Consider the following 13,127-nt stretch of genomic DNA (forward strand, 5'->3'; position numbering starts at 1 on the left):
AGTGAAATATTAAAATTTTTAACAATTTTTTTTTTGGTGCTTATAATTTAAAGTTTTAAACAAACTTACTTATAAATAAGCTGCAGTTAAAAATTTTATAAATTAATACCTTCATAATCATGAAAATTTATTAATTAATTGAGATATTATTAAAACTTTACATTAAAAAAAAACAGAATAAAAATATCATTTAATTAAAGTTATTAGTTTACCAAATATTAATTTATAGTAGTCAGCCGAGTCTTGGCTTTCTCGAGAGACAGGGACACCGTTGAAGCTCTATACTGTTCATCTTTCTTCTATCTCCTTGTCCCCCTCTCATGCAAACCCTAACCCTAAACCTCAATTAAATCGAAGTACCTATTGCTTTCTTTGAAGAAAAAGATGGAGGCTCATCACCATCATCAGTTCACTCACAATATATTCGAGAGACGCCCCATTATCAAATCAAAGACTCCTGCTGTTAAATGGTTCAAAGAATGGTAATTTCACTAATTCTCTTATCTTTACTTTTTGTACAATTATATTTCTTTCTTTTCATTGTTATTTGTTTTGGGTTTCTGATTTAGGAGCCAAAAGACTCGATTTTTTTGTTCAAGCAATGATTTTTTCTTTTCTTTTAGCTCTTCTATGTTTGGTTTCTTTGGAGATCTAGGTTAGGTGTTCTTTTTTTGGAACTTGGGTTGATGAGAGTTAAGCCAACAATCTGATCGATGCTTCTTCTGTTGTCCCAGGGTGCCTCAAGATGTGGTGGCAACAGGTGGAAAGTGTTCTCTTTTCAAATGGGTAGCAGGTAAATGATGCAAGTCTGAATCTTTTTTTTTTTCTTGTTATAAATAAAATCTGATGTTTCTTTGTACAAATCTATTGAGAAATCATCAATAATATGCTTGTCTCTTGAGTTAATAGCATTTCAATGTAAACAATGTAAGACTTGGCAATTGATTTGCTTTGCTGAGGTTTTGTTTTTGTAGAGCCTTCTTGCAGTCATGGAAGATAAACTTTTTGAGAGCTTTTTCAGTCGAATGAAATTTTATTTATTAGTTTAATTATGCTAATTTTACTTAACTCTCTTCTTTGACCTGTTACTTACAGAGAATCAATTGAATGTCTTGAAAGAAAAGGCAAAAGAGCCCCCGGCACCGGAGCCAGAACCAGAGCCTACTACTGAAGTTCTTTTCCTTTGCAGTTTTGAAGGGTGTGGAAAGACCTTTATCGATGCAGGCGCTTTGAGGAAGCATTCTCATATCCATGGAGAGAGACAATATATTTGTCACTATGAGGGATGTGGAAAGGTGCTTAACTCAACCTTTTTAGGTTTTACTTTGTTTCTTGGAGATATTTGTGATTTTTTTGGTGAAACCTTTGAGTGTTTGTACCTTGTATGTATACCATGTTGTGTTTACTTTTCTTGTTTCAATGTCTATGTTACCTGCTATGATTTCAGCTGAGATTTTTGTTCATAGATGAGCTGGCATGAAGCTGGACTCTGCCAAGGTTAAAAAAGAGGGCAGATCCTCTTGTGGAAGTTTTGAATTAGATGATTGATGATACCTTCCTACAAAACTCTCTAGTGACTCTGAATGCATTACATCAACTGTTTTTACTTTGCAGCTTATTTTGGATGTTAAGTTGACCTTGCATAGTGATTAATGTAAGAGATTGTTATTTGTCTGCACTCCACCTATCTGTATTTTTGCAATAACTCTTGTTCTCAGTCAATGAAAAAGCATTCTTCTCCTCAAGATACAATGAAGGCAAGAAATAATAGTGTTGTTGTCAAGAGTATTCTGATTTTTCGTTTTACATGGCTCTTCTATTCCATTGAACTTTTATGTTTAAGTGCATGACTTCTGAGGTCTTGTTATGTTTTTGGAATGGCCTCGTCAAAATTAATTGTTGTTAATCTGAGAGGGAAAGATCTTCATGCTTCATTGGAGGTGGGATTATTGACGTAATTGAGCATAAGGTTCTTGTTTCGCGCTAATATTTTATGTCAGATATAAAGAATTGTTTGGAAGATAGATTGATTTCAGAGCTATCTTCTATGGTTGCTGGTAGAATTGGTTAGGGGAGCGATGGGAGCCTTGTTTTCATTGAGCCTTGTGGGATAGGGAGTTCAGGTCAATAGTTTTCTTTCCTAAGAATTCATCCAGTACTGAAAGTGATTGAACTTGGTTGATGGGATGTGTTGGATTTCTTATAGTGATATGTTTTAGGAGAATTCCTTAAATAAAGTGTCATAATACTAGGATTGGTGCTTTTCTTTGGAAGTTCATTTCCTCTATAGGAAATCCATGGTGTTTTTATTTGGCTTGTTAGTGACCACGGGAATTTTATAGACCAAAAAAAAATATGTTTAGCATGAAGTATCTTTCGATTCCCTTGGGATGCATGTCCAAGCAGGAAGATCTGATGTTTAACTATTGAATTCTTTTGTTTGATGTGCCTACAACATCCTTTGTCTTCTTGTTGTATGGAATTACTTAGATTTATTAGTGGAGTTGGAGAAGGGTACTAGAAAAGACAATCTGGGTAGGTTGGCCTGGCTTAGTACCCCATTCTTGGCTGGAGAACAAGTGCACTGGAGTCGGAGGAACAGTAGAGCTTTTATGCTGTTGACATTAATTCAGATGCATTTCTTAGATCATTACTTTCATGGCTGGCTGCTCATCCCTGTTTTGATTGGAAATATTAAATGTTTTTTCAAAGGACTTGAGTTATTTTTTTGGCTTTTAGCTTGATATGGAATTAGACTCCTATACCTAGATGCCACAACCAAATTTATATTAAAATTTTATCGGACTTGCCATTGCCAGCAACACTAAATGGGCAAAACAAGAGTGGTCAAATTATTTGTTGTTGAAAAACGAACCTGCATACATGGCATAGATTTCTGTAATGATTGAGCCAGTGTATGCTTAAGTGTAATTTTTTTAGCAAAAAGCTTATTTTCACTCTATGTTTAGCTTTCAAATGTTATATTTCTCATAAGTTATCTTTTACTATTCCTCTTTCTAAACTTGTATTATGGCATTTACGTGGTGTGTATATGCTGCAGAAATTTTTAGATAGTTCCAAGTTGAAAAGACACTTCTTAATTCATACTGGTGAAAGAGATTTTGTATGTCCTCATGAAGGCTGTGGTAAGGTGATAAATCTTTCACTAACTGTTTTCTTGTAATTAGTTGACATGTTGATGGTTAGATTGTTATGTTCTCTATAAAAGTAAACTTATTTATGTTTCTTGTGTGCCCGGATTAGTCTTCCATTACTGTCTTACATTCAGGTTTCTTATTATTTGTAATTCTCATTTAACAACCAGTTTGTTGATATTTCCAAATTCTGCAATTATACTTTGAACCTGTATTTTAAGTTCAGCAATTTGGAAACAGTTAAGTTGCAAAAAAAATTTCATTTCCAATTTCAGTTTTGTTCATTTCTGGTTTCATTCTCTAAAGGAAAATTGGATATGCATCTATTTATATATAAAAAAATTGTTTTTATCTAAAAACGAAAGACTGTCATCTTTGCATATTCTTTTTCATTCAGAAAGCAGTGAACAATTTGTAATCAGAAACTGGGTTTTCCAAATTCATGGGAAACAATCAGTTGGAGAAATACCACATTTGTGCAGGAATTCCTGATTTCCCTTTTCAATTAGAATTGTTTTATAAAACAGCTCCAGTCTTTCATAACTTAATATGCCTTGGACTACTAGGTTTGGAGACTGGATGGGTTACGAAACCTTCTTTCCCTCTGCTCTTTTATTTTGTTTTTATTTTTTTAAAAACAGGGAAGGGGTGGTTGTTTGTTTGTTGATTGTTGCAACTTGGCAGATGGTTGGGAGCTTCAAAGGAAACAGTTGCTTCAAGTTAAGCATGAATCTAAGGCAGAAAACTGTTGTGTTCAGTGTTCTAGGCTTTGTGAGAGTTATCATCCGTGACAGATGACTTGTTTTGCATTATTGTATGTCATGTGCCTTGGATGTCTTTCTTTACATGTGTTGTGGTGGATGCACCACTTGTTATTCAGTGCAGTACTTCTATCTAAGCTTGATTTTTGTTTGATGCAGGCATTCTCCTTGGACTTCAACTTGAGATCTCACATGAAAACACATTCACAAGAAAAACTATCATATCTGTCCTTACTCAGAATGTGGAAAGAGATATGCTCATGAATACAAGCTGAAGAACCACATCGCATCTCATCATGAAAAGGTTGGTTTCATTCCTTCACTTGTAATGTTTTTGATGTGCCATTCCACTGTTCATAATTGGTAGTCTTTTTATAGCGGGATCAACATATACTATGCACTCTGATGCTCTTGAACAAACCGATAATATTTGCAATGTCTTTCATATGGTGAAGGCATAGTTTTCCACCTTGATGCATTCATTGACTTGCATTAATTTTTTTAAAATAAAGTACTTATTGTATGCAAGACAATGTGGAGATGAGAAAACCTATGATTATGGAGGATGGATCATTACTCAATTTTAAATGCTGAATGTCTTGGAACCCTTGAAACTATATCATATACCATACAGGTCAGATTGATTTAGATTATTGTTTGGGATTGATTCACTCTTGCGAGGATGTTTTTTTTTTTTTTTTTTTTCTGATGTTTGTTAGTGTTATAGAAAATTAAGTTGGAAAACAGTTTTCAATATTTGGCTATGCCATGGAAATAAGTTGGACAAAAGTTTGTTACAAAATCAAGTCACAATTTTTATTGAATCAAAAGTTACATTTTTAACTTTTAACTTTTGGTTTCTAAGTTATACCACATCCATTTTTTTTTTTAAAAGTCACTTCCAATATTTTTTTTATCAATCATAATTCTAATTTAAGTTATTTTAACTTATTTTTTCGTAAGTTATTTATGAAAAACAACTTTTGAATTATGAAAATTGCAATCTGATTCTCAGAATCTTCTTTAATTCTACAGAATCCGACACTGGACGTGGTGAGATATGCTACACCTCCAGAGAGGATACTGAAAAATCCCAAGCCTCCTTCTGGGGTTTATGGCTCTGCTTCATCAGATAGACCATACATTTGCCCTTATGAAGGGTGTGAAAAGGACTACATCCATGAATACAAGCTCAAACTTCATCTAAGAAGAGAGCATCCTGACCACATGGCAGATGAGAATGCTGAGAATGCAAATTCTAATGCTGATAATGAGATGGATGAAGCCAGTGATCAAGATGCATATGGTGGAAAGCGTGTGAATGGGAAAAGTCAGAAACACAGCAGGACCAAGCCAAACTTGAAGACGCCTCCTGTAAAAATCAGACAACGGAAAGGTTCAAGTTCATCCCCTGCCACATTAAATGTAGTGAAAAAACCTTGGCCAGTTAAGGATGACATTTATGAAGAAGACAGTGAAGAAACCGAGGAAGAGGATCACGACAATGCAGAGGATGGATGGAGGTATGGAGGGAACGAGGACGATGACGAAGAGACAGAGGATGAAGACTAGGGCACCTTGTTATACTTTGGGGTTTGCGTTTGTAATAGTTCTCAAAATAAATGCTAAAATTTAAGTAAATTCATATTTTACTGGGCTATATTGTCTAATGATCTCTCCCTCTACTCCCACAACAGAAGCCATTCTTAAATTTTTGCCCGTCACCATTCCGCCTTCCAAACGATTTTTACCCAAACAAACGCAATCAATTGCTGCATGCTCTCTGATAAATTTATGGTTAGAGAAATTATTTGGTCAGGATCTGCTTAGAGTGATGGGTGGAAGGCTGCCAATTCCTGCTTTTCTCAAGATTGATGAGCAGAATCTCTGCCAAAACTTCCTTTAGCCCTGCCAAATCTTTACAACTCATGAGGATTCTTCTCTGTTGAGGTTCTTGAGTGAACTTTAATTGGAGTTCTATACAATTGTAATTAAATTTGAAAAGATATTCTATTTTATTGCAAAGGTAGAAAGATTTGGATCATAGAATATCTGTTTTCTTATCAAGAGTCCATTGAAGAAAGCTTTGGGGCAAGAGGCAGAAGTTCTATAATTAGTTAGTTCTTTTTTTTTTTTTTGATTCTCTTAGGTAGCGTTTTTTTGTTTGGTTACTGTGTCCAAAAAAAAAAAAAAAGAGACAGTAGATGGAGATGGAGATGATGGAGACAATATATGCCCTGTATTTTATATTTTATGTTTCGAAAGTATAAAAATTTTCTCTAAAATTATAATTATTATAGAGAGATTTATTGTACTTCTTTCTCTTAATTTCTCTAATCAAATATGTTTTTCTCTCTTCTATATCTATTTATTCTTTTTTAAAATATTAATCACAATTTATGAACAAAGTTGTCATGTGTATTTTATGAGAATCATGTAATTTTTAGAGCCTGTAGTGTAGTTGTGATTGCTTTTTAAAGTGTTTTTCATTCAGAAATGTATTAAAATAATATATGTTTTTTTATTTTTTAAAATTAATTTTGATATCAGCGCATCAAAATGATCTAAAAACACAAAAAATATTAATTAAAACAAAGAAAAAAATAAAATTTTTTTAAATTTTATCAAAAATACTTTTAAAACATAAAAAATAAACAAGATCTTAAATTACACATAAAATTATAAGTTATTTAGCATCTAGCTTCCATTCTTCCTCACCACCCATTATTGCCACCACCACCCCAACACTCCCATCATCATCATTATTCCTCTCCTATTATAATCTTCACCTTCAACCTATTATTATTATTATTATTATTATTATTATTATTATTATTATTATTATTATTATTATTATTATTATCACTGCAGTTATTATTTTTTATATGATTATCACAACACATCATTTTTTATTTTATATCATTACTTATCAAACATTATAAATATTTAAAACATTAAAATTACACATTTTATATGTGAAATACTTTACATCCTTATCATACACAAGCCCTTCAATTTATTAATTATTTTTCTTTACTTGCTGACCACCTATTAAAAAGATTTCAATTGTATCTATAATAACTTATTCATTAACTTATTTGTTTTGTTTTATAGCCAACATAATAAAAAACTAGTCAAAGAATATTTAATTTACTTCATAAGAAAGAAAGAAAATAATACTTAGGGGTGTTTGTTTTACATAAAATATGTTATAAGAATGTTTTTAAAGCATTTTGCATTTGTTTCTTTTTAAAAATATATTTTATAAAAAAAACAGGTCTACATAAAATATTTTTCATTCTAAACTAAGTTCATTTACTGTTTAAACTTAGTTTATTTATTAAAAAAAATTTTCAATGAATTTTTGTAAATTATTTTATATATAATTTACTCATAATATTATCTAATAATTTTAATTACCACCACCTCATCACCAGGACATTCATCTTTGCTGCTATCACCCAACAACCACCACGACCTCCATTGCTATTGCCATTAACCCACCTACCACCCCCACCACCCACCACCCTATCACCACAATAATCCTATTACTCTACCATCACAACAACCATCAAATACTACCATCACCCCTATCTCTATCTCTATCTCTACCATTTTTATATCTAGATCATCATCATCATAACAAACATAACTAATCTGGGGCAATAAATAACAAGAATTAAAGCAAGAAAAGAAACATAACAAACATTTTTATCTCTAGATCATCATCATCATAACAAACATAACTGATGCGAGACAATAAATAACAAGAATTAAAGCAAGAAAAGAAAGAAGCTTTAGAGAAAGAAAGAAGCTAAAGAAGAGAAGAAAAGGGATCGGAGATATGCAAAATCTGTAAATTTTCATTAATCATTAAAAGTCCCTAAACATTTAGAAAAGTAGGGTATTAATACTAAAACCCTAACTAAAATAAACGATTGGGCTTATGGCCCACTAAATAAAATACCCAACAATAATTAAATCAAACTCAACAAATAAAGCCAAATTAATAAAACTCATTTAAAAGTTCATATAAATTAAACCCAAAACATAAGTTAAAGCCCAATCTCTCAATTGTTTGGGCTATCCTCCATCGTCTATGATCATTCACGTGCATAAATAATATTTCGGGTTCGGTGTCCCCATCAATTCTCCCGGAGTTGGAAGAACTCGACTCCGTCGAGTATAGGCCAAGGCGACTCTGATAACGCTCTCAAAGATAAAGATCAAGCTGTTGTGATGTCTCTCTGATAATCCAACTATAATCTGAATTTGGTCATCAAGCCCATATGCTGGGATTTGCTGAAGTTCACCATCCCTGGTAAAAGCAACTTGTGCATTCAAAGTAGCATTAATATGTTCCTTTTTTGTGCCAAAGATATGGATAATGAGGTAGGGGTATCAAAAGAAGCATCATGGATAGGTTGTATTTTATAAATACTGAGGTCTATCATGTTAAAAGTAGAGCTAATATCAAAGTTTAATGGCAATTTAATGACATAATTATTTGATTGAATCATTTGCAACACTGTGAATGGTCTAGCATTACTTACTTGTAATTTATGATCGGTTTCCAAAAGATACCGTTTAGGTATAATCTGTATCATGAAATAATCTCCAACATTAAGTGCATCATGATAGTTAAGTAAATCAGCTTGAAATTTGTATTGTTCATTACTTTCTTGAATTTGTTTCATGATCTCAATATGCAAATTATGAACCCTACATGGTAACGACTCAGCTGATTTAGACATCCTATCGTGAGAAGATATGGGAAGGTGTTCTATAGGCTTCTCATGTTTGTAACTATAAACACTAAATGATTGAGGGTGTGGAATGAGACAAACATTATTTGAAACCTGTGTAGTTATGATATGGGCACAATCAAGTAAACTAGGATTATCTTTATCTTCCTCATCATGTGCATGAGGTAAGGGGTCAAGAAGTTCAACATGTTGCTCTAAACTTATGATGTGCTGGACACCAAGCATGTGGGGTGAGGAATCAGGTAATTTAGGAGGACTAATATCATGAAACTCTTCTAAGACCATACTTATCTCTATAGGCGATTCCACTAAATAGTTTCCTAAAACTTCCTCTACCATTAAAGCAGACATATCAGACTTTTTCTTAACCTCATTCTCAAGCTCATGTGGACTCATTGTGTTGGGTCCCTCTTCTTGCACATCCTCGTCATCTAGGTCACTAAAATCCTTAAGATTAGGCCCATACACTTCAACACTACAATATTCCTCTTTACCTGTATCCTTATGTTTTTGGACGACAAAGGGTTTCAAGGTGCAATCTAAAGAGATATGACTAAAACCTAAATAATTAATACATTTAACCTTTGAACTCACCTTAAACACTTCATTGACAACTCGTTTTCCCCTATCTTTCTTACAAAGTTGGGCGCTACTAGGATTATGAAAAACCTCCAGGTGAAAAATCATAAATTGACTAGTTTTAGGTAAAACAAAAAAATTCGTAACTCTTGATTGGGTGATCAGAAAATTCTGAAAATTTGCGTGAAGCCTACTAATATCATGAATTAGCTTGGGTTAAAATTTCATAATTTTTAGAGAAATTCAGAAATTTGACGAAAAATCACAATTCGACTAGTTTTACGTTATTCGACGTAATTTTCAATCCGACCATCGGATTGAGCCGAAATTTTATGAGGAATCTTAAAATATACTGAATAAAACCTGGTTAAAATTTTAAGATGAATGAAGCTCGGCAGTGCTAGCAAAAAAAATAAGGACCGTTAAATAGAGGCAAAAATACTTATTAAGGGTAGAATAGTTATTTGCCATTGAAAAGAAAATATATAAGCCCTCCTTCTCTTTTATTAACTGCCAAATGGTCAGAAACAAAAAGATGAAAAGAAAAACAGAGCATAACGTAAGAGAAAGAGAGAAAAGTAAGGAAAAACAATAAGGAAATTGAGAGAATAACTTTATAAACTTGCAAGTTCAACCTATAAAACACTAAATCAAGTGAAGGAGGAAGGATTTGAGAAGGGGAATTCAGCTAACCTTGGAAGAGAAGAGAAATTGGAAGAAAAGCAATAGGTAAGCATGAGAAGTTTGGATTTAATGTTGATTTAGATGTTTTCCTAAGCTTATTTGATTAAGTTAGGAAGTAATTTCATGGAACTTTACCTTAGTTTCCCTTAAATCCTAGATTTTTGAACTTAGGGTTCTTATGTGAATTTGGGGAATTAGGAGGGAAGGGAAAATGATTAAATTGAAGTGGAATAGAATGAAAAAAAGTTGAAATAATAAGTAAATGAAGAAAGATTTGGGGGAGGAAAAAGAAACACCACATTCGGCCAATGAAGGAAAAAAAATGGAGAATGAGTTTTGATGTTAATGTTTAGAAAAAACCATGTTTAATCATGATAAATGAAAATGTAAGAAAAACTAAATGAAGAGATAGCATTTAAGTTGAGAAAATAATAATAATAATAATAATAATAATAATAATAATAAGTAAATTCAAATTAAAAGAGAAATAAACTTGTCGCACCCCGAAAAATTCCGCGCGCGGCGTCGGCTGGCGATTTATGTCTCGTTGTATGGTTGTTTGCTTGAATTGGTTCGTTGGAGTCGCCACCTAGTAATTTATTGAAGGCTACTAGGAAACTGAATATACTGGTCTGGTCAGAGATTCATGGGTACGGGACTGGTTGTGGTTAGGGAAGGTATTAGCACCCCTAACACACCCTACCTGAGGTAAGCTGCTTCGCGAATTTGATGTGTTAAAGAAGTTTTAATAATTATCTTTTCATCGGAAATTAGAAATATCACTTACGTATAAGTTAATAATTCTTAACCGTGATCCAATCAAAATATTAAATTCTTCTTTTGATATCTGCAATTTTATCATTAAAAAATAAAAAAATATATATAAAAAATAAAACACATACAAACACCCACATTCACTTTTACTATTTTTTGTTTCTTTTCTTTTCTTTTTCTCTTTTTGATATTTTCACATTTACAACATACAAATAAAATTCAAATTAAATAAATATTACATCAAACAAATAAAAAAAATACAAAATAAACCCTAAAAAATCTCAAAGCTTCTAGAACATGCAGGAACAGTGCACGGGAACAATACTGGGAAGGCTTCTGGTGGCAGAAAACACTGGCGGCGCGTCTTCTCCACGCCCCCACAAAAAATTATAAAGGCACGACATCGGCTGGCGATTTTCGTTGTGTTCTAAGGATTTGGTTCTTTGGAGTCGCCACCTAGTATTTGGTCACTAGGAACCCTAACTGGTCTTTCAGAGATTCTAAGGCAAGGGACTGGTTGCGTAAAGGGAAGGTACCAGCACCCCTAATACGCCCTACCTAAGGTAAGCTGCTTGGTGTTTGGTTTGCTCCATAGTCTATGGTGTTGGTGTCTTCTAAACCCGTCAATTTATTTTGGATAGAAATCTAAGGAGATTCCATGTGCTATAAAAGCTCATTTTTCCTTTAGTATTTCAAAAGTCGGTGACTCGTAAATCGCAAGGAAAAGAAGAAAAAAAAACGAAGAAAATTTCACAGTTACATAAAAAACAATTTTATACTTTTCACGACTCGTAAACTGTGGAGAAAAAAAATTAAAATTTTGAAATGTTCTCGATCGCAACCAAAGCTTCTTTCAAACATGTGCGTTGATTTATTACTCGCGATAATATTTTGGATGTTCGTCCTTTTAAGGATTTCTTCATCCAAACATTAGCGGTGAACAATAACCACAACTTCTCCTCCCAAAATAAGATTTTTATAGTTTTTGGAATATTGGCCAATACCCTTTGGAGTTTTACAAACAGGTTGTAAAATCCACAAATGCAAGAAAATGATTTGTGTTTAAGAAATCCATGTGAAAACACATTTTCAAAACTTCCAATATTTTTTTTTTTATATATAAAAAGAACATTCAAAACATGTTAGTGTATTGGCCGTATGCATGAAAAACAAAACATTTTTTTTTAGTAAACATTTTTTTTGACGAAAACCGGGTATTTTAATACCGAATTTGTATCTTTACAATATAAAAATACAAACCGGTATTGACCCAAAATACAATAATAAAATTACAGAAAAAATCACAAATTCTTTGAAATAATTTTTTTTGAAGAATTTTTATTTTTTTATTTTTTTTTAGGGCTGACCCAGCGGGGCCCACATGGCTGGGCTGAACCCAGCAGGCCTCATGTGAACAGTGAAATAAATATGATGTGAACAGTGAAATAGCATTTCACTGTTCACGTGAATTATATGTGATGTGAACAGTGAATTAACATTTCACTGTTCAAGTGAATTATATTTCACTTCAACAGTGAAATGCAAGGAAATGGTGCATGCACAGCGACGAAGGGGGTGCAAACCTGGTGGCAGAAATGATGTTGAAGACGATGGCGAACACTCCCAGTGATGCTGGTGGCGGTGGACAGGAAGCCAATGGGGGCTCACGATGGTTCTGACGGTGGCAGTGGTTGGGAAGCTCGATGACAGCAGCTGTTTTCTCTTCTTCTTCCCCTTTACAGAGGCGTTGCTTCTTCTCTTGGTTTCCCTCAGTCAGCAATGTTCTTCCCTCTCTATGGCAGCTTTGTGGAGGCGCTGGTAGTGGTGGCCGGGGAGTGACTTGGACGGTGGTCGGTGACTGTGGAGTGCGGTGTTCAGCCCTTCTTCCTTTTCTTCTCTGCGTTCCTCTTCAGCTATGTTCTCCTCTGCTTCCCTTTTCTCCTTCTGCTCCCAACTGTGCTGTTGTCGACTAGGAAGATAGTGGTAGCTGGCGGTGATGGCTTTGTTCTTCTTCTTCTCGCAGCAGAGGCGCGGGTTGCTGCCTTTTCTTCAATGGTGCTGCTACGTCTGGGGAGAAGATGATGCAACCACCGTGTGTGACGTTTTAGTGGCTTCTTGAGGTGGAGATGTCGGTGAGAAAACGAGTGATGATGGTGGTGGTTGATGAGGGCCAACGGCGGAGAGGGAAAGAGAAAAAGAGGCTGGTTGCAGGAAAACTGGGCAGTAATGGCTGATTTTCGTCCGACTTTGTGTGTTCTTTTCTCCCCCTATAGGTCTTCAAAAGAGGTTCTATTTATAGGAAGTGGAAGAGGGCAATCTTGTATACGTTGGGGAAAAATTTCAGCCCTTGATTCAGCTGGGAAGCATCTCAATCGTTGGCTCAAAGTGTGCACCTCGAGCTGCCAAAT

The 13,127-nt window shown here is 34.0% G+C and overlaps 1 protein-coding gene across 1 annotated transcript; it reads left to right on the top strand.

The window, feature by feature from the left end:
• Positions 1-224: 224 nt before the first annotated feature.
• LOC118036857 (zinc finger transcription factor YY1-like) lies at positions 225-5,576 on the top strand. Its single transcript, XM_035042688.2, is given in 7 exon segments — positions 225-482; positions 735-793; positions 1,096-1,295; positions 3,062-3,151; positions 4,076-4,129; positions 4,131-4,220; positions 4,952-5,576. Coding segments are annotated over 7 exon segments (1,128 nt in total). The 5' UTR covers positions 225-384; the 3' UTR covers positions 5,489-5,576.
• The last annotated feature ends 7,551 nt before the right edge of the window (positions 5,577-13,127 follow it).

This window comes from Populus alba, chromosome 3, assembly GCF_005239225.2.
Source record: "Populus alba chromosome 3, ASM523922v2, whole genome shotgun sequence".
NCBI lineage: Eukaryota > Viridiplantae > Streptophyta > Magnoliopsida > Malpighiales > Salicaceae > Populus > Populus alba.